Genomic DNA, 27,519 nt, shown 5'->3' with positions numbered 1-27,519 from the left:
TCAAGAGGTCTTATGATCTATTCATAAATATTATGAAAATATATATATAAAATTTTGATTGTTCTGTTTTATTGCTGTACATTTCAATTCTTCGATGATTATATGCCAGGAATGGGGAGAAATAGGAGTGTAGGAATGAAATTTTACTTATTTACTAGATTATCCTTCTTTTTCCAGAAATATTTCCAAATAATTCACAGTTAATCTATGCAATTTTTCCTTTCTAAGAAAGACATGAGATCATGGCTGTTCACTTTCATCCATGCTGTCTGACCATTTTTCCACCATTTTCCTGCAAAAGGAGGAAAATTTGCCAAAAGAGGAGTTTACGGCAAAAGGAGATTGTAATGCATTTTGAGCAGGTAGTCAGTAAACAATAAAAAACGCATCGCCAATAATTTTTTTCAATATTATTGTGCTTTTCTGCGATTTTCGTTCTTTCCCAGGGTGCTTGAGGGATTTTGCAGTTTTTCTTAGGTTCTCACCTACTGCATGTCCTCGAGGATTTGGCCTCACAACGATTTTGAGTTGAGAATATTTCTAAGCTACTTGAGCTACTAGATGCTTGATAATCATTAATTTCTCTCATTCGTAAGTCAGAAACTTTTGTTCATCGAAAAATGTTAATTTCCCTCTCTACCCACTGTTTTCGTCCTTTCTCTTGCCTCCTCTAAAAAATTCCAATCTGCCGTCAGAGAGAAACGTCGTTTGCAGGGAGGCTGTATATAGAGGTACGTCCTACTATACAAAAGTGAACTTTTTTAGGAGGCTTTGTAAGGAGATCCTCTTAGGGGTAGGCCATACTACACAACAGGAAACCATTTTAGGGGGTTCTTTTAAGAGGCCATTTTTAAAAGGCCTGTTACATTTCCACGAAAACAAAATCACTCAGATATTTAGCAACTTAAGTTTTACGTTTTCACTCAGCTATTCTCTCTGTGCTCCAGCAATGAATCTGCAATTAATTATGTAATTATTTGTTACTAAATAATATTTTATCATTATCATCAATATAATTTTTTTTTTTTTTTGACTGGACTCGACCAATTGGTGACCTTGACATGATTAATATAAAATAAAATTGAAGAAAATTTATTCACAAGGTTATGTGTGAAAAATCCTGTCATCAAATGAAATTGTTCAGGGTAGTTAGCATGCGCTTCCACTCAATCGTTTCATTCATTATAGTTCCAAATAAAAGGGTCCATTTCCAGAATTTTGGTATACCTATTTTTTCATTGTGATCCATTGAAACCTAGGCTAGTACATTTGGGTTTCTTAACAATGAATTTTTCGAGTATCTAGGAGTTAGCTACATGACTCAACCGCCGCACGGTGGATCGAAACCCGCAAAAAGTCGGACATGGGCGATTCTCACAAATAGTCATTTCATTGATGTAAATGTCTTCCCAAAGAGTTATATTTTATGATACAGGTATTGGTTTTCAATTTTTTAACCCCAGTTTAACGCACACAGCCTCCTAAAGTGGCTCAGGCGGCACTCGAAAAATGTTGCCTCACTCGGGACAAACCGTTCGCCTGTTGGTATTTCCCTCCAATAGATTTATGACAATTTCTGACTAAAGTAGCTTGTCCTCCTCCTTAAGTAGAATATATTTCACTAATAACAAGTTAAAATATCGCTATGTTTATAAGCGGTATTCTTGCTTAAAAGTACCCTCCTCAATACCGTAAAAATAATAATATAGCTAGACTTTTAACTAGCTATTTCAGCGTATTTCAGGGAAACCTTTGTATAGCAGTGTTAACTGATCCCTGAAGATTCATTATCAAGAAAAATTGGCTGCTCCAAAGTGCCCTTTTGGGAATAAAGCTTAAATGATTTTGAAAAAGTGAAGTTCATAAAATGGTGGCTCGAGAGAATTCGAATTTCACAGGTCTGTGGCGAATAAACACCGGGCATTTGATAGATGATCTGTAAGTAATTTTTAGTGCTGAGCCCGAAAATGACCTTGGTTTTTCTCCAACACCCACCGATTTTCCGGAAAATTGAGATTTTCCACTTAAAATGGACTTTTCGGGAAATGTGATTTTCCGGAAAACTGGTGCATGGTAAAGAGAAACCAAGGTCATTTTCGAATCCAGGAGACAAAAATACATGAGAAAACATGCCTTGCGTGGTTAAAAAAATGTCCACGTTGTTTCAGATAACGGGGTTTTCCTCTCAAATGTCCTAATCGACGCATATGATACTGATCCGTTTGTTTTGCGTCTGAAAAGACGGGAAAATTATATCAAGTTGGTGTCTAATGGAGCATTTTTCATCTACTACTTGATGCTAAAGTCAAACATGGCCTAAATTCTTTTCTATCTTCTAACTATTTCCCAAAAACTCGCGTTTTTTGACATCGGATTTTTTTTTTTTTTATGTTTAATTTCTTCGGAAAATTAGAAGTTAATAGAGAAAATTGAGGTAATTTGAGCTTCAGCAGCAATCATTAAGCCGAAGAAGCTCCATTAGATACCTAAGTATAAATAAAGGCAGTGTACAATGGTGACTCGCGGGGCCCTTCATTAGGAAGGCTCGGATAATACATGATTTGTGTTGATTGATGTGTATTTGATTTGTATTTTTCTCTCATATTTTTCCCCCTTGTCATTTTCTTTTCTTAGAAAGCTAAAAAGGTGCCCCAGGAATGAAGGGGAAAGGAGATCCTCTGTTTTCCTCTCAACATTTTCGGATTTCTATTAATTCATTTTTTGGGGGAGAGGAGGGGGAATGGTAAAAGAGATGAGTAATATACGTTTTATATACGATATTTAAACATTTTACCGGAGAGAAAAGTCCATTGAACACTTAAAACTTCGATTGAAATGAGTGTAGAAAGTTTAAACTTATCTGTTGTTAAACAATATCTCTTTAATTAATGTGAAATTGTGCCAAAATACATATCTAAACCCAATAATCAGGAAAATAGTCATCAAAAATGAAATCTGCGACGAAAAATACATAAGAATCATGTATCCTGATTTGTTTTATGAGCGCAAACACTACGTAAATGAGCAAACCAAATCGCGTGATGTGCCATGTCCGGCCTGCCCTATGACTCGATCCACCGTGCGCCGACCTGGACTGTTTCTGGAGTGCTTTCCTCTAGGCAGGCTGTTTTCACCACAGCTAAGAGCCCTGTCTCCCTTACCTGTGTGGTTTATGAGTGAAAAGTTACGAGATGGCAGGTTCCTTGTTTAAAAACGAGGAACCTGCCACATATATGAGAGTAATCACTATGTCACAGAAATTCAAGATATTGAATGGAGGTTTTTTAAATGGTACCCCTTCTTTTTTTGACGGGTTGAATTTATGGATTGTAACTTTGGCTTGAAGTTTGTACGGACGCCATTCCAAAACACAAAGTGATCTTAATATTCTGGAGAGGTGATGCGAGATCAATGACAATGGTGGTTTTGATATGAGTACAAAAATAAAAATTTACCTCGCATTACATGGCGGATAGTTTTGAGAGAGCCACCACGCAGATTCAAAATTTGCATTACTCTTTGCTTGATCGATGATGCACCACTTGCACATGCTTCAAGAATGATATAGTCAACAAGTTGAAGAGTAAAAAGGCCCTCATCTAACCTTCGGATGTAAATTTCATCATCTGTTAAAGCGTCTTGTCCCAAGTACTATAAAAGATAAAATAATACATAAAATAAAAATAATTATAAAATAACCTATGGAAATCCCTTTCCATAGGTCAAAAAGGTCAAAAGGTTCCATAGGTCCCTTTCCATAGGCAGATCAATTTATACACTGCAAAGCAGGCCATGCCACTGCTAATAACTGGATAGTGTTTCCATTGGATTAAGTTCTTGGAATAACCATCTGCCGATAGATTGGGTGAGATCCGAAACTCGCACAGAATTTTTTTCGGAAAATCCCAGTTATTTCGGAATTTTTTCGATTTGGGACCAAAATTTTTGCCGTTAAAAGCGATTTTCTGTAAAAAGGGTTTCATGCCTGAATGTTTCACATTGTTCTCATGGGCGACAAGACGAAACCGCGCGAAAATAACGATAAAAGCGGCTTTCTGTTATAAACTGGGGTCATAATATGCACTTTCTACTACACTTTTTAAGTGTACAGTCTCATCTTACTTATTTTCACTGAACAATTTATTGTAACCTTAAGGAAGATTTTCAGCACTATGGAAATTGAATAGTGATAGAATAATTGATCATTTCTGGATTATGGGCCATTTCTTAAAAATCTCTAAGTATCAAGTCTGCAAGGCCAAAAGGAGATGGACACCCAATGATATTACGGCAGATCTTTCTGAGGATTGTGGTGTCTGCGCGCAGATTATAGAAACCACCTTGGTTGACGCGTAACCAAGAAAAAAGTCCACAAGGTATTTGTACACAAAATTTGACCAAAACACACTTTGAAATATCTCCGAAAGTATGTCTTAAGAGATCACCTTGAACTGTTTTGCCTTCTGGCTGGCGATATTTACTCAATAGGTACTTTTAAAGCTAATTCAAAATGCTCCTCAAAGTTGTTCCTTAAATGTTTCATCAGACAAATCTTGTCCGCAAATATCTGCAGGCCTACAATGTTATGCGGCGCTTGGAAATTATGACAATATGTCCTAAAATCCAGAAATTGTTCATTAACTAGCCAACTAACAAAGTGTTTTTCAAAGTGCTGAAGATCCACATTAAGCCTGTCCTGTTTTCTATACATGTAACTTATTTACATGAGCAAAACATGATAACAACATGACTCACCTGCTTCATCTGTTTCTCGATTTGTTTATCTGCTTCTTCAACTTTATCTAAGTATTTAAAATGAAGTTCCAAGAGTCTATCTACTTTTTCATGATCGTTTTCCGTGAATTTACTAAGCAGCCTTTGCCGTTGTGATGATTTGCAGTTCTTCAGCATACTAGCAATTATTGAGGTTACATGTTCTGAGAAAGAAAGAAAGTGGTAAAAATTGAGTGCAAGAGTATAGACAGAAGAGTTATTTAGTCACATAAACAGTACTAATAATAAAGCTTTAAAAATAAATTATCAACACAAAGTGTTCCATCTGCTACTTACACGTACTATGTCATTGATAACGCAATCATGATCGCGTGAGAATTGGAGAAGGCTGTGAAAATTGGGAGAGGTTTTCTTTTTTTAATCCATCTTGATCGGTTTTGCAGACAGCTCACGTAAAAACACAAATACGATGAGATGTCAGGCTGCTTTAAGAGCTAAAAGTCTTTCAAGCACGCTACTTTTGGGGGAGGAGACTGTGAAGCGCTTTGTTTCGTGTGAAGGTGCATTTAAAGCAGAACATCAAATGGGGACGGCACATTTTAAATAGGGGAAGACAATGAACTTTCCGCACCCCTGGCTGGTTATACCTCATTTTTTCATTGGTCTTAAAAAGATTGAATGGTCTTGGCAGGTCTCTGCCAAAGACGAAAAAGAAAAGAGGAAAGCGGAAAGCCAAATTTAACAGAATGAATACCTTGATGGGATTGGGTGGAAATTTTATTACAAGGACCAATCAGTATTGGCAAAGCAAACATGCCGGCTTAATTAAAATTCTCAATGATGTTGGCTCTTCATTACTATGACACACTATCAGTTCAATATCACTACTTTCGGTTACTTGACCAAAATTTAAAGGTATCTAGGTGATAGAAAAAGATATTGGTATGAGGTTCATATGAAAATACTAGGATCAATGTGCCATTCATTTTGCTACTGTAACCGTGGAACCCTCTTAATAGGGAGTCTAATGTGAAAGAAACTTAACAATATTAGGGTGAAATGGAAAAAAAATAGAAAACAGAAAATGAAAAAGGACATTATAGAAAAAGGAGAATTAAAGCACATTTGATGATGAGAAAACGCAACCAGATCCTTCAGGGTGAGGAGTACAACAGTTTTTCTCCTCAGAAAAAAAGAGCCCCGATATAGGTTTAGGACGGTAACATTTTTTTAGGTACAGCTGCAAAATAGAATTAATTTTGATTTTACGCCACTAGAGACTGCTCCTAACAGAGCCCTACTTTGTCCTCCTATAGACAGCCAGGAATCATTCCCTCTCTGCCGCCAATGCTGCGTACCCTTTGGAGGACTGTTAAATTTCGCTTATGAAACATTCTTTGTGATCCTGGTGGTTGGTACCAGAAAGAGAGCTAATAACAGGATCCATGCTGAAAATATCGTCAGCAAAAACGTAGGACTATGAAACGTATTTACAAATTGATATTTTCAGCAAAAAACCTTATAGTATCCCTCTCTTTTGCTAAACCGATTGGATCCGTCACAGCACTGGATCCACTAATTCACAAGTGCTCATGCAGTACGTAATTGGTATTACCTGCACCAGTAGGATTAATGATGGACCTCATTTTGCAATTCGGAACTACAATTTCTGGCTCATTCATAAAAAATCGTTGTTTTTAAACAAAGCCAGAAATTGTAGTTTCTAATTGCAAAATGTAGTCCACATGAATAGATTTAACCAGAATCAGCTTAACTGCATCTACCGTTCCTGATTCTTTTCTGATTTTCAACTCCTTAAACAGAAAATTCGCAGAACTTGAAATTTTGTTTGTACGTTCTTATTGATAAGTAAGTTAATTTCACAGAGGATCAAAGGCGTTAGATAAATTATTCAGTTTCTTACTAAAAAAGTTGGACTACATTTTTAAATTAGGAACTACAATTTGCAGCTTATTGATAGTTTGGAAACCACGTATGTACCATTACATTCCCTATGCACATGAGATTTATGACGGATGGGCCAGAAATTGAATTTCCCAACTACAAAATGAAGTCAAATTAAACACTAGAGAAAATTTAGCAACATGAAATGCAGTTAAGTTCCGTCCGGAAAGGTTCGTCTAAATTATCATAAAATTAACAAGTTTTAAAGGTGATGACATTGAAAAGATCAAAGCAAAATTTATGGGAAATACCTTCGTGCTCTTCCACCGTAAGCATCCTTTTCCTATTTTTCTTGGGAGTTTTCATGAACAGTGGAAAAATTGTTCGTAGTCCTAGAATGTCAACAAACTTGTTGCAATTATCAACACCATTTGGTCCAGACATAGCGTGGTCTAGCACTTTTAGTGATCCATTGCGACTTTGTTTCTTCTCTCTGTGGATTAGAAACATGAAGGGAATAATTCAAAACATAGCAAAGCAACAAGTATACTCCATCGATACAAATGAAATTAAATTGAATGACTTCCGAGTAGTCTGATTGTTGTGATGATTTCCCTCTTCCCTCACTCGAAAACTTAATGATAGAGCAGCTGAATAATATGCTGGATAAGCTCGGCATCCCAAAACACACCTTACAAAAAATGCAAAAAGCTGTCACAAGTGTCACACTCTATACATGCCACATAGTTGCTATAAAGGAAAGAAAGGACAACACAAGTACGTTCTTATCAGCAACTATATTCTCGAAAAGACAGACAGTGTTGCCTCAGTGTGATCAGTCTCGGTCTACCAATAACAGCAAATCAACAACTCATTTCTTTCTCCAATTGATGACGAATTGTAATTTATTTCGAAACTTTTTGGGTTTCTTTGATTTATCTTGTTTTGTTGAGCAACATTTACCCAAATTTACGTATTATTTTATGTTGCCTCACCGGCTTGACCCTGGAGAGGAGATAATGCACTGCCTTCACATGAAAATAAGGAGGATACTACAATGGTCCAGAAATTTCTATCTCTGTAATACTTACAATATCAGAAGAATTTAATTGAGAAGCACAAGAATAAACGGGCAAAAAACACCAAAAGTTTGACCCAAATACAGCAAGTAAAAGGATGGTAGAGTAATGCTGGGTCTACACTATTCTGACGGGAAATCGGGGCCGAAAAATTCTACAAATGACCCTGCAAACTCCTTATGAAGATCTGTGTTACGTTCGTTTTCAAATTTTTTTGTTGCATTAAACTGGTCAATGGATGCTGATGAAAAGTCATCATGCGCCAACTTTCTACAAGCAACCAAACTCCCACAATCCACGGTTGAAGTTTCGATAATTCCTTGAATAAATGAAGGTAGTGTGGCAAGAAAGAGTAAAAAAATATCCCTCATTTCAGCACTTGAAGCCAGGTCGACCGTGAGTAGGGAAAACAGGGAAATCCCAATGCGTTTCAATTCACTGTGATCAGCAGTCACCACCGCCCAGCAGTTGTATTGTCTTGGATTCTGCTTATCTGTTTCCTTCACTGTCCTAATCAGTTTCTTTCTCTTTCTCTCACTCTTCTCCTTACTACATAGACATGCATTGTGTTTTCCCTTGTTTACAGTCGGCCTGTTCTCAAATGCAAAAAGAATGTAGTGTTGAATGGGTCTAAAAATAACAAAAAATGGTTGCAGCCAAAAGGTGACAATTTTCCTAGGGACCAAAATGTGAGGCGTGATGACAGAAAAAATGATGAGAAAAGATAGAGGGGTTTGAGTGACAGAAGAGAGAAGGGAGGAATTTGGATAAGGATAAATGAGAGACAAGTTGGAAAGCCGCAGCGAGCCCAAATTGTCTTGCCTTGGAAATTTGAAGTGAGTAGATAAAGATTGGAGAGGGAGACGATTTTTTAGTGATCAGAAGGATCTTATTCTTGGCTAGTTTTATTTTTACCTGGCTCAGAGTGAGCAAGCTACTATCCTTGGATAGGGGACCTGAAGGGCCACCAGGCAAGTAGTGTGCCGGCTTCTATTTTTACGCAGGAAAGTCAGAAGGACTTTCAATACTGAATACCACTTTGTGCAATTGCACTCACTTTCATTCCAGATTCATAAATGAATCGGCTTCTCCGGATGAAGAATCTTACATAAACGTGAATTTAGAGGTGTCTTGAATTTTCCTGGATGATTTTGATAGAATTGCCAAAAGTGGATAATTTAGATTGATTCCGTGATGACCTTGATAGACTTGCCGCTCCGATTGCTACAGGTGGTTCGGCTTGCTCGCTAAGTTTGCTCCTTGACCTTGCTCGAGGCACTTGGTTCTTGGCTTCGGTTTGAGATTCCTTGTTAGCTGCTCCTTGGCCTTGGTTGACTTGCTTCGTTGCTTGGCTGGATCTGAATTCAGGATGTTCATCGGACGGCGCGTCACTCAGAAGTTAATTTCAAGGGGGCAGCGTACCAATATTTATACTGGAGGCATGAGAGGGCGTTGCCGCGAGCTTGGCTGAGATTGGTCAACGGTGGCGCTCGGTGCGAAATTGGGGGGAGCACCGCTATGCTCGTTTGAACTTGGGGGGTGCTGTCGAGACTGAGTTTGAATTGCGCGCCCGCGCGAGGCTGTTTGAATTGCGCGCCCGCGCGAGGCTCGTGATTGGTACCCTGCTTCGCGGTCATTCTGGGGCTGGGGTCAATGGGGCTCAGGGTCCCATTGACGAAGCTTGAATGCGGAGCTACTGCTTCCGGGTTCATCACTGTGATTGTCTTCTTTATGATTTTCATTGTGTAGGTGAAACCGTACAAAGAAAGAGGGGTCTTTTTGACTCTTTGTCGCCATGCTGCGTTTTTTCATTTAGGAATTATTGAAACTTTGATTGCGGATGTGCGAAAATGATGACTTGTAGCAAGATGGCGCAAAGATGACTTTTGATCAGCATGCGTAGACGAGTTTCATGCGATAAAAAAAAAAATGGGAAATCTATCATGGCACACATCCCTTTAAGGAGTTTGCAAAATCAAAAACATGAAGTCTAATGAGTAGCAATGCAAGACTAGGAGAGTGTTTGGTTCAGGCATATGTATTGGAATGCTGAAGGTGACGCCCAGAGACATAATGGTTAAAAAGCGAGACCTTGTATCTCCGTTTGCAATGTCGTAGACTTTCAGTCATACAATATTTTTTCCTAGGAAAACTGATCAACGTAATTTTGTGAACACTTCCTAGATTTTTCCACTCTGTTGGTTGAATATACTGTATGGATTTCAAGCTATAAAGCTGACTTGTTTTTTTGCGAAAAAATAAACTAGGAGCTAAGATTTTGAAACACTGCAATGGAGATGGCGGGTGTTCCACTTGAGCCATCAATATACGAGTTTGGTTCTTTTAAGACCTTATCACTAGATGTTAACACTGTAACACACACATACACACCCTCACACACACACACCCTCACACACACACACACACACACACACACACACACACACACACACAGTGTAACACATACAGTGGGAAAAGTTAAAAAAACGAAATTTAAACGGTCAAGCACCTTAAATTTCGTTTTTTTTAAAAAAAACATGTCCCGAAATTTGGGGACTTGAATACGTAATGTTGAGCTAATTTTGAACTTACTGAGATAATGTTGAGGCTAGGTCAGGGGAAATTGGCTCATTTTTCGAAAAAATCGTATGACCTTTGAACTGACGTATTTGGAGGTCTGAATCCCCCCTTAAAATTGGTTTAAAGTGATTTCTGCGATTTTTACTTAAAAGTGCTTACAATTTGGTAAATTTCCCCATATTATTTTTTCTTTACAATAATTTGAACCGGAGTTATGATTTTTTGAAAATAGGTCAAATTTGACCTTAGACCTATCATAACTCTGTCAAAAACCAAGATATTGATCTGTGGTTTGCTCCACAATTCTTAGTTTTTAATGTTCTTTCCAATGATGTATCACAAGATAGGGGTTACCATTTGAGAAAAGAGGTTGGAGCCCCCCCCCCCCCCCTAAAGGATGGTCCTCTTCGAGTTAGAAACATTCCCAAAGTTTCGTTTTTCTATCTCTGACCGTTCAAAAGTTAAAAGAGGGGAGCGGGACTTTTTGAACACCCTGTACATACTTTCAAAGTTTCTTCATGAAATCCCTCTCTTTTTCAAACGAATTAATCTCCAAACTTAATGTATTTTTTCCTTGTCCTATCTTTCAATTTTGTGTACTACCCTTTTATGACCCCTACTTTTTAATTTTATAAATTCTGTACTACACTATTATGATCTCTCCTTTAAGGTGTTAATGACCCAGATGTTAAAAGCACCATTATCTACCAACCAAACAACCAACCAACCAAACAACCAACCAACCATACATCTACCAACCAACCATACATACATACACATAAATACATACATACATACATACATACATACATACATACATATATACATACATATATACATATGTTCACTCCTCTCCAATGAAGACAGTGTCAAGAAAACCCTCCACTCCTTGAAGAGCGCATCCCTTGCAAATTAAACTTGTAATCCAACACATTTTCTCCTGCTCGGTAGCGGCAGTTGCGTCTAGATGCATTCGCATCTCCAACCTGCCTGATATTAATTTTTCTCAGGTTTTTCTTGTTTTGTTATGAGAGTTGTTCAGCAGCGATGGTAGATGACGCAAGGATCACACTTTTTGTGATGCCTCGCATCATATTCATGACGGCGTTTCGATGCCGTCTTGGATTTTGCCGAATGCTGAGTTAGGTTCACTGACAAGTGTGATCTACTGATGAGGTCTAAAAAGACCCAAAACGTTATAGATCTCTCGGCGTGACCTCAACTTAATATTCGAATGCAAGCTGCGTGAGCTGAACATCCCCCCCCCCCCCCCCCCGTCTAGTACTGGTACTCAAAAATTTGTTTGGACTTAAATTGGAATTTTTGGAACTTCTTGGCTTTTTTTCCCTTGCAAAATGGCGTGGAACCAGCACCATTTTACCAATTTGTTGTATTCATATATATTTAATAACAATAATAACAGCTCTACCCAAATGGGTTTTTTATTGTTATGATTTATAATTAGCCGGCTTAAAAGCTAAAACAAACGTACAAATAAAAGCTTGGCATTGCTATGATTCAATGAGAACCGATTTTTTTACGAAGTTTAGCCAACATTGAAAGTATAACATTATATGTGTACATGCACATGAATTTGAATTGCATACATTTCCATGATCTATGACCCGAGATTGGTGCTCTTCACAAGGTCTAAGGTAAGGGTCTGACGTCATGGAAGAATGCAATAGTGTATTTTCTTCAAAGAATGCAATGGTGTGTTTTCTAAAAAAACACTAAAAAGTAGAGGAAGTAGTTAGGTTAAGGTAAGTAAGGAAAGACAATAAGATGATGGAGGACAAAAGATATATACCCTAGACGCTGCCCGGTATCATACTTATACACAAAGACAAGTTAGAAAATTTTTAATAACAATAATTACAGTAATTCTGAACCTTGTGTACAAGCCAATTCTCCTGCAGTATCTGCAATTTTAGCACAAACAAATTGAAAAAATTACCTCAACTACACTGATTAAACTGTCACTATGTCTTCGTCAAGGTCCCTTGTCAAGCACGATGAGAAACTACGAAAAGATGACTTACAAAAGCCATTTCTTCATAATGGATAACAAATCAAATACCTGAGCATGAGATTCATCAACTGTAATCCTTCACCCCTAAGGAACCTTTCTCGATTTTCCGCATTCATTAGACTCGAGCAAAGGCAATTAAATAGATTTTCCATCATCTCTGTTTCTTCACTGGAGGCTGGGTCATGCCGTTTGTAAAACTAGAAAATAAAGATTTACTTTTTCACAATCTTAGTCCAGGCAATAAAGGATTTTACCTTGCAAAATTTAGGTGAAATCAGGTTATGATTTATTCCTATGCAATTTTTTACGCTGAATCCGAATTTTTGGTTTCCCAACAAATTTTCCTTGTGCTAACTCCGGAAAATCGGAAAAACCGCGAAAAATCTCGTTTTTCCGCGGTTTTCCCGAGATATCTCTTTTCCAGTGCGATATATCGAGAAAATAGTTATTTCCAAAAATAAAGCTGATAAAATTTCCTATAAAAATGATCTGAACGTTTTTTTCATACGTCCATTAGGGAGAGTGCTGTAGCCGTGGAAAGCTCTAAAAACTCGTAAAGTCGCGATTTTCCACGGTTTGTGGCCATTTGTGTGAAATAAATTTGTTCTTTCGCAAAATTTCAGGATACTCTTACCTTAAAAATTAGTGCTGCTTACTTTTAAGACAAAAATGATGCCAATTTTTTCTTTATAGGTCTAGTGGGAGCGGTTTTAAAGCCGTGAAAAGCCGTGAAAAGCTCGAAATCGCGATTTTCCGGCATATTTTCGTAACAAATCCGTTCTTGTACAAAAAACTCATTTAAAGTGACTTCAAAATTCAATCTTATAAATTATCAACATACATACGTAGAATTTGCTCCCTTGGCGCACCCTGGTGCTCTGCGACATCCAAACGCCAGGTGTGCTTATCTACGTAAAGGTTAGTAGACAACGAACGACGTAATAAAATAGGGCAATTTTCAACATACTTAAATGATGTTGAAAGTTCCTTGTATATCTGAAGAAACACCGGATATGGATTTGTCGAAAGCGTAAATAATGCAAAAAGTTGACATTTAAAGAATGTATTGATACAATTTTTCAATTATGCGAAAACAACTATAATAGTATTGTAATAATTTTATAATAACTATGATAGTAAATATGTTCAATGTCAAGAAGTATAATTCAGATGCCTGGTCACTCAGGCACTCTGCTGACTGAATGTCCTGAGGATCTGAAATCATAATGAAAAGCACGGGTATAATGGCATAACCTAACATATAAGTTATAACCATACATACCAACCAACCAACATATGTTATAAAATTGGGTCATATGGTTTAAAATGGCAAGAGGAACGTAATTGTTGAATTTTTATATGTGTTATAGGTGCTTTTTTCTTTCTTTTCTGCTATCTGAGAATGTTAATTTGTGCCTACTATAATGTAAATTTTCTCTTCTTAATCAACTAATGGAAAAACTATTGTAAAATTGATGGGAAAATTCTCACCTGCGTTGTCATCACTGCCATCTTTGCAGTATTTTACGACTTCAGTATGACATCGTCTAAATTGGAGAACAGGAACTTCTGGTATGGATTTATCTGAATTTGAATTGCTCATTTGAGCTTTTGCAACATCGTATACTAGAATAAGAGAGACGTATGCCTAAGAAAATCTTTTGGTATTAATCTGAGAGGAGAACAATGATAAATTCAACCTGCTTTCAATAAGCACGGTTCGCAAATTCAATCGCAATTTTTTGCTTCCTTGGCATTTAAGGATCTTATTTTTGTTGTCAATGAGTATTTATCCATTGATTGTTGGTTCATAATGACGCTAAAATTATTTGGAAATAATGTGACACTTGCGCAATTAATAGAGTAGTGTCATGATTGCTGAAATCAAGGATATTAATGTGATCTGCCGTAAGGCTAAAATTCTACATCTAGTACAAGCCTCCCAAAATTATTAGTAGTTCACGGGCGCGTGCCGTGATTACTCTCATTCTAGTTTTCTTAATTACCTAGAGTCACCTCATTTACATCACTGATAAAACCGAAGTTGAAGAAATCATGATTTGAATTTCCGCGGTATATGAAGTCAATGAGTACTTACATTTCCTTTAGCATTACTGGACATTTCTATCAATTCAAATAAAAATAAAAAATTGAGTGAAATGAATACCTGCAAACGTCTCGGAACTTCTTTCATCTCTTCGGTCGTCCGCTGTTCTTTCTGTGAACGATTCAGGAGTTAATTCCATAAATCATCAGGATCAATATACAATAAGTTCCACGTATAAGTCCTCATCGGGTGCATTTTCACATGTACCATTAAAATTTCGACACATAATTGTGCGATTTAATCCACCGAAAACATCATCACATTGAATTTTAAATTTTTGAGGGATATTTTTAGCCCCATATTTTTACACAATGTGATTAATTTGCGGCTTAAAAGTGGAAAATCACAATTTTTTGCATTTTTTGAGCTACCCATAATTCTCTATGCGGCACTTTTTGACATATGCTGAAAGCTTTTCACGTCATATTATGTGTTGACAATTTTATAAGAGTAAATCTTGAATTCTCCATTAGCTGAGTTTTTGGCACAAGAACGGATGTGTAACGAAAATATGCCGGAAATCTAGGAAAATCATTCCAGACATTGTAGTAGTATATTCTTTAAATGTCAACTTATTGCATTATTTACGCTTTCGACAAATCCATATCCGGTGTTTCTTCAGATATACAAGGAACTTTCAACATCATTTAAGTATGTTGAAAATTGCCCTATTTTATTACGTCGTTCGTTGTCTACTAACCTTTACGTAGATAAGCACACCTGGCGTTTGGATGTCGCAGAGCACCAGGGTGCGCCAAGGGAGCAAATTCTACGTATGTATGTTGATAATTTATAAGATTGAATTTTGAAGTCACTTTAAATGAGTTTTTTGTACAAGAACGGATTTGTTACGAAAATATGCCGGAAAATCGCGATTTCGAGCTTTTCACGGCTTTAAAACCGCTCCCACTAGACCTATAACGAAAAAATTGGCATCATTTTTGTCTTAAAAGTAAGCAGCACTAATTTTTAAGGTAAGAGTATCCTGAAATTTTGCGAAAGAACTTTATTTCACACAAATGGCGACAAACCGTGGAAAATCGCGATTTTACGAGTTTTTAGAGCTTTCCACGGCTCCAGCACTCTCCCTAATGGACGTATGAGAAAAACGTTCAGTTCATTTTTATAGGAAATTTTATCAGCTTTATTTTTGGAAATAACTATTTTCTCGATATATCGCACTGGAAAAGAGATATCTCGGGAAAACCGCGGAAAAACGAGATTTTTCGCGGTTTTTCCGCTTTTCCGGAGTTAGCACAAGGAAAATTTGTTGGGAAACCAAAAATTCGGATTCAGCGTAAAAAATTACATAGGAATCAATCATAAACTGATTTCACCTAAATTTTGCAAGGTAAACCCCTATTCTATCCTCTATTGCCTGGGCTAATCTCTCAAGATATCATATGAGGCCAAAGTTTAAAGCTCTAATGAGTAGTGCAAGGGTGAGAGTGTTCAGCTCAGACAGATGCATTGGAATACTTACTTGGGATGGGGTTACACTAAGAAATCTTTTTATACCATATTGGTAAATCACACTTGTCACTGAGCCCGCGATTCTCTCGCCATCTGCCATCTACTATATAAACCTCGAAGACTCTAAGAAGATTTGACCGTGAGAGGGGAAACGAGTCCCGATGCACTGCGGCCGCGCGGCCTCCTCCAGTCGGTATCCATGGTGACTGGGCGGAGCCCACACCTCGCGCAGTCCACGGAGGAAAATTCGAGAGCAGACCGAGTCACCTTACTTATTAGTCATCCTTAGCCTGTCCTGTCAGACGCTTTGCTCGCCCTTTCGCGCTCTTGAATAGCGTTCTCGGTTTCTCTAGCACTCGCTGAGGAAATGTTTGTTTGCTCACCAAAACGAAGCAACCCTGGCGCAGATTTAACGATAAAAAACATTGTTAAGGGCCGTCCATAAATTACGTAAGGCTCTTAGAGGGAGGGGGGTCTCTAACAGCTTTACGGTGCTTTATGAGGGGAAGGGGGGATAGGGCTGAGCCTAACGTGAGTTTCCGGCCTACATTTAAAGAAAATGCAAAAATTCATTTTTCGTCACGTTGATAATAGTCAGGGAGAAATACGGTTTGACCCGGAACAAATTGCATAACAATTTATTCCTGTGTAAACGTCATCAGTAGGTCCTCCTGAACAACATACAAAAAGTTTACCACGGTCCGACCCCGGAACACCCCCCAAAATGACGAAAATTCAAAATGGCGGCCATAATAAGGGCCTATGGGATTTCGGTATTTTAAAATGTTCCTATAGTGTCATGTGAGGTTTCATTTCCTATGTAATTTTGGTCGCAGATTTCATTTCTGAAGTCCAAAAAGCCCCTAGGTCAAAGGGGGTGACCCAAATCCAAGTATGAAAATTATCAAATAAATATATCAAATATGAAATTATTTTCATACTGTTAGCATGACACGTCTCACTTATGAGTAAAATTCATCTTTTACGTTTAATTTAGACTTGTCGACTAGAAATACACGGAATAGTCACCTTCCTTGCCTTGTTCGGTGAATTTTTTTTCAAAAATGCACCCTTCCGCCTTTCAAATTTAGCCACCATCTTGAATTTCGGGCACTCCCTATAAGCAGGGGGACTGTTTTGACTTAAGACATGAAATTTACAACCAAAATTTCTTAAGAATTGATACACCTCACTCTCATTTTTTACGAAAAAATCGAAAAAATTCACCCTCCTGTCTTTCAAATTTAGCCGCCATCTTGGATTTAGAGCACCCCCTTTGACAGGGGAGCTGTTTTGACATCATTAATGAAATGCACGACCAAAATTGCATTGGAAACGACACCTCACTTGCCCAATCACGTAAAAATTGAAAAATGACCCTCTTGCATTTCAAATTTGGCCGCCATCTTGGATTTGGGTCACCCCCTGTGACCTAGGGGCTTTTTGGACTTCAGAAATGAAATCTGCGACCAAAATTACATAGGAAATGATACCTCACATGACACTATAGGAACATTTTAAAATACCCAAATCCCATAGGCCCTTATTATGGCCGCCATTTTGAATTTTCGTCATTTTGGGGGGTGTTCCGGGGTCGGACCGTGGTAAACATTTTGTATGTTGTTCAGGAGGACCTACTGATGACGTTTACACAGGAATAAATTGTTATGCAATTTGTTCCGGGTTAAGCCCTTTTTTTCCGTGTTTCTCCCTGACTATAACCGAATTCAAGATGAAATAGAGGCAATCAGCACAGCACCGACTGCTAACCGATCGGATCATGCTCCTATCATTTCTCTTAATTCCCTCTTCTCCACTCCTTGGGATGAGTAGTGACTTGATCCTAATGCCAAGTGTATACTCTTAACTATTCAAATGACAAATAATATTTAAAATCTTCAATTTTGCACCGCATGTTTTTGTTCATTAAATTAATTGTATCATTAATATTGCCTATGAACTTACTTCAAAAATTTAGTTTCACAGATAAAACTTTTGGACTAAAAACAGTAACCTTTCAATTTTGAGTTTAGTCAAAAGATCTCTTAGGAACTTAAATTAATGACCCAGCTGGTGCTTTTGTGCCCACTTTCAAAGAATTAAAAGCATTTTTTCAAAATCTACAGTCCGTCAAAGTGAGCTCTACCTGTGATTTTGCGGAACCTTTGCCATATTACCCGTATCCCTTCAATTTTGACTTAAGTCCACAGATCTTTTAGAAATTGAAATTAATGACTCAGGTGGTGTGCTTGATGCCCACTTTCGAAGAATTAAAAGCATTTTTTTTTAAATTTACAGTTATTCAAAATGCACTGTTTGTGTGATGTCGCAGAGCAAAGTACCCCTGCCATATGGCCCGTATCTCTTCAATTTTGAGTTTAGTCCTGAGATCTTTAAGGAACTTACATTGATAACCCAGCAGGGTGCGCTTGAACTCACTTTAAACGCGACTTGAATGTACATCAAAAATTCAAGTTGGATGTTGTAGTGGGGCACTCCCTGATGGGTTTTTGGGCAATTTCGAATTAGTTTGTCGGAGCTCCTCGAAAAATAATCGCATTTTTGTGGTTTTTTAGGGGTAAAATAGCAAAATTGGCCTTGGGGCGACAAATTAAACCCCCTCTCCCTCATCCTTGCCCTGACCGATCTGAATTTTTAGTATGTTTTCACCTGATATAAGATGTGACTTTTCTGAAATTTTCATGCCCATACACAATTTTTGGCCCCCGCGGCAGCGTTGCCAAGTTGCGGACTCCTAAATATCGAATTTGATGATAAAATGAAGGTTTCAAAGTGTGATTTCCATTCATATTCAAAAATTCAAATCGTAGGTTGTAGTAGGGTACTGCCTGATGGGTTTTTGGCCAATTTCGAAATAGAGTGTTTGAGATTTTTGAAAAATAATTGAATTTTTGCGGTTTTTTAAGGGTAAAATAGCACACTGTGCACGGGGCGGCAAATTAAACCTCTTCTCTCTCAACCTTGCCGTGACCGATCTGAACTTTTAGTATGTATTAACCTAGTATAAGATGTGACTTTTCTGAAATTTTCATGCCCATACAAAATTTTTTGCCCCCCGCGGCAGCGTTGCCAAGTTGCGGACTCAAAAATATCGAATATGAAGATAAAATGAAGGTTTCGAGGTGTGATTTCCTACAAAATTTCACGAAAAATGTGCAATCTGAGAGTTTTCGATAAGATAAAGCATATTTGAACAATTTAGAGTTGCAGCGTTGCCAGCTTCACGATTTAAAATTTGTCAAAATGATCCGAATCGCGTTGCAACCTCAAGGTCTGGATTGTTATTTCGTTCAGAATTGGTCATTACAGTTCTTCTGTACTCTATGCATTTAGGTACCATGAAAATTATGCCATTACTTACTTGATGGGTGCAGCTAACTCAACAAGAGAGGCCGGATAAAGCGACGAGTCAGTGGAAAACGAGGGGTTCGGGTTGACAGGAAGTTCTTAAATCTACTCCATCCACAGAAAGTAGAATTTGAGAACTTTCTCCAACCCCCCAAACCTTATCCCTGCTACTGTCAATACTTTGAACATTCTATCTAAAATCTTGCCCCCCAAATTTTTCCCAAAAACATGAAAAATTAAAACATAAATAAAATGAGTGGAAAACGACGATTCAAAAAAGTTTGTAAGTCCCCGAATTCGACCGTCTCTCACACCGCATTGGATAGTTCGAATCCAGAAAATTACCGTCAACAACTTAAAGAATCAAAAAGCAAAAAATCACAATAATTTTGAGTTATATTGAAATAAATTCCCTCATAAAAAAAGTAGACTAGACAACGAAATTAAAGATGTTTTGTAAATTTTGTGTCATATAAAGAGAACTATCTGTCAACCCGAACCACTCGTTTTCCACTGACTCGTCGCTTTATCCGGCCTCTCTTGTTGAGTTAGCTGCACCCATCAAGTAAGTAATGGCATAATTTTCATGGTACCTAAATGCATAGAGTACAGAAGAACCGTAATGACCAATTCTGAACGAAATAACAATCCAGACCTTGAGGTTGCAACGCGATTCGGATCATTTTGACGAATTTTAAATCGTGAAGCTAGCAACGCTGCAACTCTAAATTGTTCAAATATGCTTTTCCTTATCGAAAACTCTCAGATTGGGGGGGGGCTAACTTTTTTTTTCAAATGGCAACCCCCTTTTGTGATACCTCATTCAAAAGATAATATAAAAAGTAAATTTTTGGCGTAAACCGCAGGTCAAAATGTTGATTTTTGACAAAATGGCAGCCGGTCAAAGTTCAAAATGGCGGAAATTTGGCATCTCCGTTTTTTATCGGCGGATTGGTCTGAAACTCAGAATCCTAGGGTTTTACGGAACGAGAAAAACGATTCTGGCATTAGTTTTCCAGAAATGTCAGTCCTTTTCAAAATGGCGGCGGTTAAAATGGCGGCTTAGAGCGGGAAGTGGATATTTAGGCTGCTTATTGCCGGATTTGTATAAGACTTGGTATCCGGGGGTATTTCGGCACGAGAAGAACGAATCTTTCATTGGATTTTTGGAATTTTTAAAAACTTTAAAATGGTGGCAGAATTTGAATGGCGATGGTGGATGCGGATTTTCCGTTATTTCTCCGCCACTATTTTGACGATATTCAGTGTTTCCCAAAATCTAATGGAAGATTAATTTTTTTCGAGCCAAAAACCACGATGGTATTGACTTTCGTGCAAATCTATCGGTAAACAGCCTTGATATGGATTTTCCGTCATTTTTTTGCCGCCATTTTAAAGTTTTTAAAAATTCCAAAAATCCAATGAAAGATTCGTTCTTCTCGTGCCGGAATACCCCCGGCTACCAAGTCTCATACAAATCCGGCGATACGCTGCCTAAATATACACTTCCCGCTCTAAGCCGCCATTTTAACCGCCGCCATTTTGAAAAGGACTGACATTTCTAGAAAACTAATGCCAGAATCATTTTTCTCGTCCCGAAAAACACTAGGATTCTGAGTTTCAGACCAATCTGCCGAAAAAAAACGGAGATGCCAAATTTCCGCCATTTTGAACTTTGACCGGCTGCCATTTTGTCAAAAATCAACATTTTGACTTGCGGTTTGCGCCAAAAATTTTCGTTTTTTATTATCTTTCGAATGAGGTATCACAAAAGGGGGGGTTGCCATTTGAAAAAAAAAGTTAGCCCCCGCCCCCAAAATTTTGGGGGAACCAAAAAGTTGATACCTTAAACCTAGGAACATTCCCAAAGTTTCAAACTTCTATCACAATTAGGAAAAAAGTTACAGGGGTGGTAGCTGACTTTTGGATAACCCTGTATATGATATTTAAGTATCGCATTTATAAATGATATATGTGTATCATATTTATAAATGATATATGGGTATCATATTTATATATAATATATGTGTATCATATTTATATATGATACATGTGTATCATATTTATATGTGAGATATATGTGTATCATAAACATACATATATGATTCATATATATAAAGGGTGCGACAAAAGTCCCGGGACCCCTGTTTAATTTTTTTACGGCTGCAGGTAGGAAAATGAAATTTGGGGGGTAGTCCTAGGTCAATGAAATCTACTTTTTGACCCCCCCCCCGAAAAATTTTGGGGGCCCCCTTTGGGGGGGTTACGAACGCTAACTTTTTTTTTTCAAATGGGAAGACTCCCTTTGTGATACCTCGTTCGAAAGAGCATAAAAAAAGAAAATTTTCCGCGTAAACCCGAAGTTATTATCTCAAACCGTTTCAAAATGGCGGCCGGTCAAAGTTCAAAATGGCCGAAAATTGGCACCTCTGCTATTTGCACATGGATTTGCTTGAAACTCTGTATCTGGCGGTATTTTGGCACGAGAAAAACGAATTTGACGTTAGATTTTTAAAAAAACCCCAATTTTTCAAAATGGCCGCCGGTTTAGGCTCAAAGTGGCCGAAAATTTGACGAATTCGATTTTTTGGGTTTGTTTAAAAGTCAAACGTCAAATTCGTTCCTCTCGGGTCAAAATACCCCTGAAAACCGAATTTCAGGCGAATCCATCGGCAAAAAATCGAGTTTGTCTAATTTTCGGCTACTTTGAGCCTAAACCGGCGGCCATTTTGAAAAATAAGGGTTTTTTTAAGAATCTAATCGTGATTCGTTTTTCTCGTGCCAAAATACCCCCAGATACCGAGTTTCATGCAAATCCATATGCAAATGGCAGAGGTGCCAATTTTCGGCCATTTTGAACTTTGACCGGCCGCCATTTTGAAACGGTTTGAGATAATGACTTCGGGTTTACCCGCAAAATTTTCTTTTTTTATGCTCTTTCGAACGAGGTATCACAAAGGGGGTCTTCCCATTTGAAAAAAAAAAGTTAGGGTCCGTAACCCCCCCAAAGGGGGGCTCCCCAAAATTTTGGGGGGTCAAAAAGTAGCTTTCATTGACCTAGGAGTACCCCCCAAATTTCATTTTCCTAGCTGCAGCCGTAAAAAAATTAAACAGGGGTCCCGGGACTTTTGCCGCACCCTGTATACACTAGTGGTTTGGGGCTCGCTTCGCGCCTGCTTCGCGCGCTCTCATGACTAGGCAGAGAAATAATCATATACAGGGTTATTCAAAAGTTACGCACCACTGGCCATAACTTTAGTTCTAATTATGATATCGATTTCCGGTTTGTGGCGTCCTTCCTCATATCAAGGGGGAAACTTTTTGAGGTACTTTTCAGTTCTTCACCCCCCCAGGGGGAGGGGGGCGGGGGGCAACTCAAAAATTTCAAATGGCAACCCCCATCATGTGATACACCGTTAGAAAGAGCATGAAAAAAGAAAATTTTTGGCGCAAACCGGAAGTCGATCTGACCCCCCTGTCAAAAGTTAGGGGGGTCCAAAGGTTATTTAGGGGGTCCGTACCTTCATTTTTTAGAGTAGCTTCGGCGGCTCTTGGACATACCGTTTCTCTTTTCAAAGAGTCCTCGAATACTCCAAGTCTGATACCGAAGTCTTCATATAGCCCCGGGCCACCACAGCCCCCCCCCCCCCCCCCCCCGTAGGGCGGATGGGCCTGTTACAATGAAACATTGCATTAAAATGCGAAAAGTCACAGAAGAGCTTCAAACTTAGCATCAAATCCAAGTGAAACTTCTTGCCAATGTTGACGCAAACGCAGCCTGCGACTTTAAAGTGAGTTTTCAAAACTCTCAGCCCCCTGCCCCCCCTCATTTTTGGTTGCAGAGCGGGTAAAAACCGAGAAATTTACTACAGATAATGCCCGAAACTAATGTCCAACTTGAGGAGGACCCTTGAAACGTTGCGATCAGTCGGAGCATTGAAATACAAGGACTGCCACCCCCTTAAAGTACGGAAACATCCAAAACACCCCGCTGCCCCCCTCATTTTTCGTTGCGGAGCGGGTAAAAACCGGGAAAATCGCCAGAAATGATGCCCGAAACCACTGTAGAACTTGACGAGAACCCTTGAAACGTTGCGCTCAGTCGGAGAACTGCAACACAGGAACTGCCGCCCACTTTAAGGACGGAAACATCCATAAAACCCCCGCTGCCCCCCTCTTTTTTCTTCGCAGAGCTGGTAAGAACCGGGGCATCATTGCGGGAAATGCGCCAGAAATGATGCCCCGGTTCTTACCAGCTCTGCAACGAAAAAAGAGGGGGGCAGCGGGGGTTTTATAGATGTTTCCGTCCTTAAAGTGGGCGGCACTTCCTGTGTTGCAGTTCTCCGACTGAACGCAACGTTTCAAGGGTTCTCGTCAAGTTCTACAATGGTTTCGGGCATCATTTCTGGCGATTTTCCCGGTTTTTACCCGCTCCGCAACGAAAAATGAGGGGGCAGCGGAGTTGTTTTGGATGTTTCCGTACTTTAAGGGGGTGGCAGTCCTTGTATTTCAATGCTCCGACTGATCGCAACGTTTCAAGGGTCCTCCTCAAGTTGGACATTAGTTTTCGGGCATTATTTGTAGTGAATTTCCCGGTTTTTACCCGCTCTGCAACCAAAAATGAGGGGGGGCAGGGGCTGAGAGTTTTGAAAACTCACTTTAAAGTCGCAGGCTGCGTTTGCGTCAACATTGGCAAGAAGTTCCACTCGGATTTGATGCTAAGTTTGAAGCTCTTCTGTGACTTTTCGCATTTTAATGCAATGTTTCATTGTAACAGGCCCATCCCCCCCTACGGGGGGGGGGGGGGGGGCTGTGGTGGCCCGGGGGCAATATGAAGACTTCGGTATCAGACTTGGAGTATTCGAGGACTCTTTGCCCCCCCTCCCCCTGGGGGGGGGGGGGGGTGAAGAACTGAATAGTACCTCAAAAAGTTTCCCCCTTGATATGAGGAAGGACGCCACAAACCGCAAATCGATATCATAATTAGAACTAAAGTTATGGCCAGTGGTGCGTAACTTTTGAATAACCCTGTATATTTGATGAGATATTTCCCATCTTTGCAACCATATAATTTCTTGTTGTCTTGCCTCGGCTCTTTTGTATTCTATTGGTCTTTTTACTTGATTTGATTGTTTTGTGAATTATCCAACCGCAGACGTTTCGATACCCGGACAGACACCATCATCAGTGCAAAAAACAAGGAACAGTTACAAATTCAAACATGATATCATCAACAAGCGGAAAAATACAACAAAATATAACAACCTCGCCATTTGCCTGCCTCAGTGCTTTTAAGCAGTCTTCCTAGACTGCAACCGTGTATCTGCAATTAGTCGGTGTAATCAGTGCCTGTTTTCGTTGTTCGGTTGATTTTGATAACAGTAACAGCATAACCCGGTCGCATGCTGGCTTGAAATTTTACAGTTTTGTGCGGTTCATAACCATTTCGAAAATGCCGTAGCACGGAACAATTTTGACGTTATATCCTAGTTCGTAGTTGTAGCTTTAGAGTAGTTTTAAGTGAAATCGCCTGAAGATGGCTCCTATGAGCAGCTGAAACGCGGCGAATGAACAATACAACAAGGCTGAAAGCATGATATGTAATGTGCATACATTTTGAGATATATAAAATTAACGACCAATTTAATAAATATACATACAGGGTGTCCCAAAAGTCCCTTCCACCCCCTCTAAAATTTTACCTAATTAATATTTTGAAACGAAACTTTGGGGATGTTCATCGATCAATGTTAGCTACTTTTGGGGCCCTCCAAAATTTTTGGGGCCCCCCGTGGGGAGGGGCTGCGGACCCCAACTTTTTTTTTCAAATGGCAACCCCTATCTTGTGATACCTCATTCAAAAGAACATAAAGAACTAAGAATTTTGGCGCAAACCGCAGATCAATATCTTAATTTTTGACCGAGTTATGATAGGTCAAAGGTCAAATTTGACCTATTTTCAAAAAATCATAACTCCGGTTCAAATTATCGTAATGAAAAAAATAAAACGGGAAAATTTACCAAATTGTAAGCACTTTTAAGTAAAAATCACAGAAATTACTTCAAACTAATTTTTAAGGGGGGTTTCGGACCCCCAAATACGTCAATTCAAAGGTCATTCAATTTTCCCGCGAAATAAGCAAATTTCCCCCAGATTTGCCTCCACATTAGTTCAGTAAGGTCAATATCAGTTCAACATTACCTTGGCAACTCCCCAAATTTCGGGAAAAGTTAAAAAAAAAAACAAAATTAAAGGTGATTAAATTTGACCGTTTAAATTTTTTTTTCTTTCTGAAGCATAAGAAACCGTGTCCATGAAGAAGCAGTTAAGTAGAAAAACAACGCACCGCGGAAAAATAGCGTCCTCAGAGGTATCAAGGTCCGGCTCAAGTCATTGACCCCCCCCCCCCCAAAAAAAAAGCTAATCCATTTGTTTTTCTACTTAACTGCTTCTTGATGGACACGGTTTCTTATGCTTCAGAAAAAAGATTAATAATTCTTGTCTAAAACTTACTACTCCCTCCCGATGAACGCCCCTCGGAAATGTTCGGTATAACGAATTTTAATGTTGCAAAGAAGGGCTCCGCGTGCTCCAGATTTCGAGTGCAGCAAATTTTTTTTTTACTTTTTTATCGAAAGTGCAATGTTTAAGAATTTTTTTGGCGAAGAGTTTGGTTTGATACAGCAATTCCATTGGGCCTGGGAAATTTTTGAAAAGAGCATGAAAAAAATGTTTCAAACTCTGTCAATCACTGAAAAATTGTCCGATTTACATTTGGTTTGGACAGGGTGGCTTGTTTTTTTGTGTAGAATTGATTTCTGGATGGAATAAAAAAGTAGGGGTGCCATTTGAAAAGTTCGACTTACGGGTGGGGCACCCCCCGCCCCGCGCCCCTCCCGCGGTTTGTGAAAATGTCGAATACGCCAAAAGGTGTCCCCCTCGATAAAAACGAACATGTCTTTTACCGTTTTTCGAAATTCCGACAAGTTCGGCAGATATTAGAGGTGGCTCGTTTTTCGTGAGACACCTTGTATATGAAGATTTAGAAAATAGATCTTACGGCCAACTGCTGAAGAATCACATCAATTCCATCCAGCTCTCCAAACATGTCTTGATTTTCTTTGCTGCTTTGAAGCAATATTGACAAAATTTCACTAGCATAGAGCTTATTTTGATCAAATGGCAGCTTGACCCGTAGTCTTCGGAGTAACCACTGCATGAGACCTTGTTTCCCGACATCGGATACCATCTCTGGCCGGAATTCTGTTAAGTTTTCAAATATTGCTGCAAAAAACAGGAATACAAAACAAACAATGAATAAAACAAAATTTCAGGGAATACTGCATCAATGTTCCTTATTTGTTCACTTGATTAAATGTCTTGAGAGTTAATAATTTTAGCTTGAAAGAAAGCTAATAGGCACAGACATTACAAAGAATCCAAATTAATTTTCTGTGAAACTCGTTTTTGAAAGCTGACATTTTAAACTTATGAGCCATCCAAATGAAAGGGAGCAACACGAAGAAAGTTGTGCTCAGAAAGGAATAGCATTACTTTTGTTTGGCGTAAATAAATCCTGTATTAAGATATTAGTTAGAGAGAATTCAAAATTCCATAGTTCCAATTGGATTCTGGCAGCAGGAGCACTTGTCCTTTCATCTCGATTCTTTAAAAATCAACTCAAAGTGACTTGGTTCTTTTCTGTTACATGCAGTTCAATTCAAGAAGACTTCATGACTAGCCAATTTATGACATATTATTTCAAAATGCATGTTAAAAATTTAAAAAAATTACCTAAGGTGTTGTGGACCCTTCAGCTTCTTCTTTGACAGATTCATTCAAACGCTCCAAATTCTGAACCAGTAAAGCACAAATTTGTTTTGCTAGGAGCGCTTCGATCAAACTGTTAGCTCCATCCTCACTTTCATGAAGGATATCAACATCTGTGAGTTCCTATGAAAAGTCAAAGCGACTATGCTGATTCAAATTATGGAATCCACAAACATGATGAACAGAAGTTGGACTGCATTTTGCAACGAAAAGCTACTATATTTCGCTCATTTCAGAATCAGCACATGTGCTCACAGTTTCTCTATGCTGAGAGAAGTTTTTGTGAATAGACTAAATATGGCAGTTTTTCATTGCAAAATGTTGTCCAATTGGAAAACTGCCAAAAAGAGTGGGTAAATAAGGGTTAGAATGGCATACATGATTGTTGGAATGCTACATTCGTTCTTCC

The 27,519-nt window shown here is 38.6% G+C and overlaps 1 protein-coding gene across 1 annotated transcript in view; it reads right to left on the bottom strand.

Moving 5' to 3' along the window:
- LOC109040434 (beta-catenin-like protein 1) overlaps positions 1-27,519 on the bottom strand; it is a 67,938-nt gene that overhangs the window by 3,289 nt on the left and 37,130 nt on the right. The window contains 7 exon segments of the mRNA XM_019056379.2: positions 3,456-3,651; positions 4,756-4,937; positions 6,951-7,132; positions 12,379-12,527; positions 26,341-26,564; positions 27,075-27,089; positions 27,092-27,233. Of these exon segments, the coding sequence (XP_018911924.2) occupies positions 3,456-3,651; positions 4,756-4,937; positions 6,951-7,132; positions 12,379-12,527; positions 26,341-26,564; positions 27,075-27,089; positions 27,092-27,233 (1,090 nt within the window).

This window comes from Bemisia tabaci, chromosome 1 (genome assembly GCF_918797505.1).
Source record: "Bemisia tabaci chromosome 1, PGI_BMITA_v3".
Taxonomy (NCBI): Eukaryota; Metazoa; Arthropoda; class Insecta; order Hemiptera; family Aleyrodidae; genus Bemisia; species Bemisia tabaci.
The sequence above is the reverse complement of the archived record's forward strand: the minus strand, read 5'-3'. Positions and strand labels throughout refer to the sequence as shown.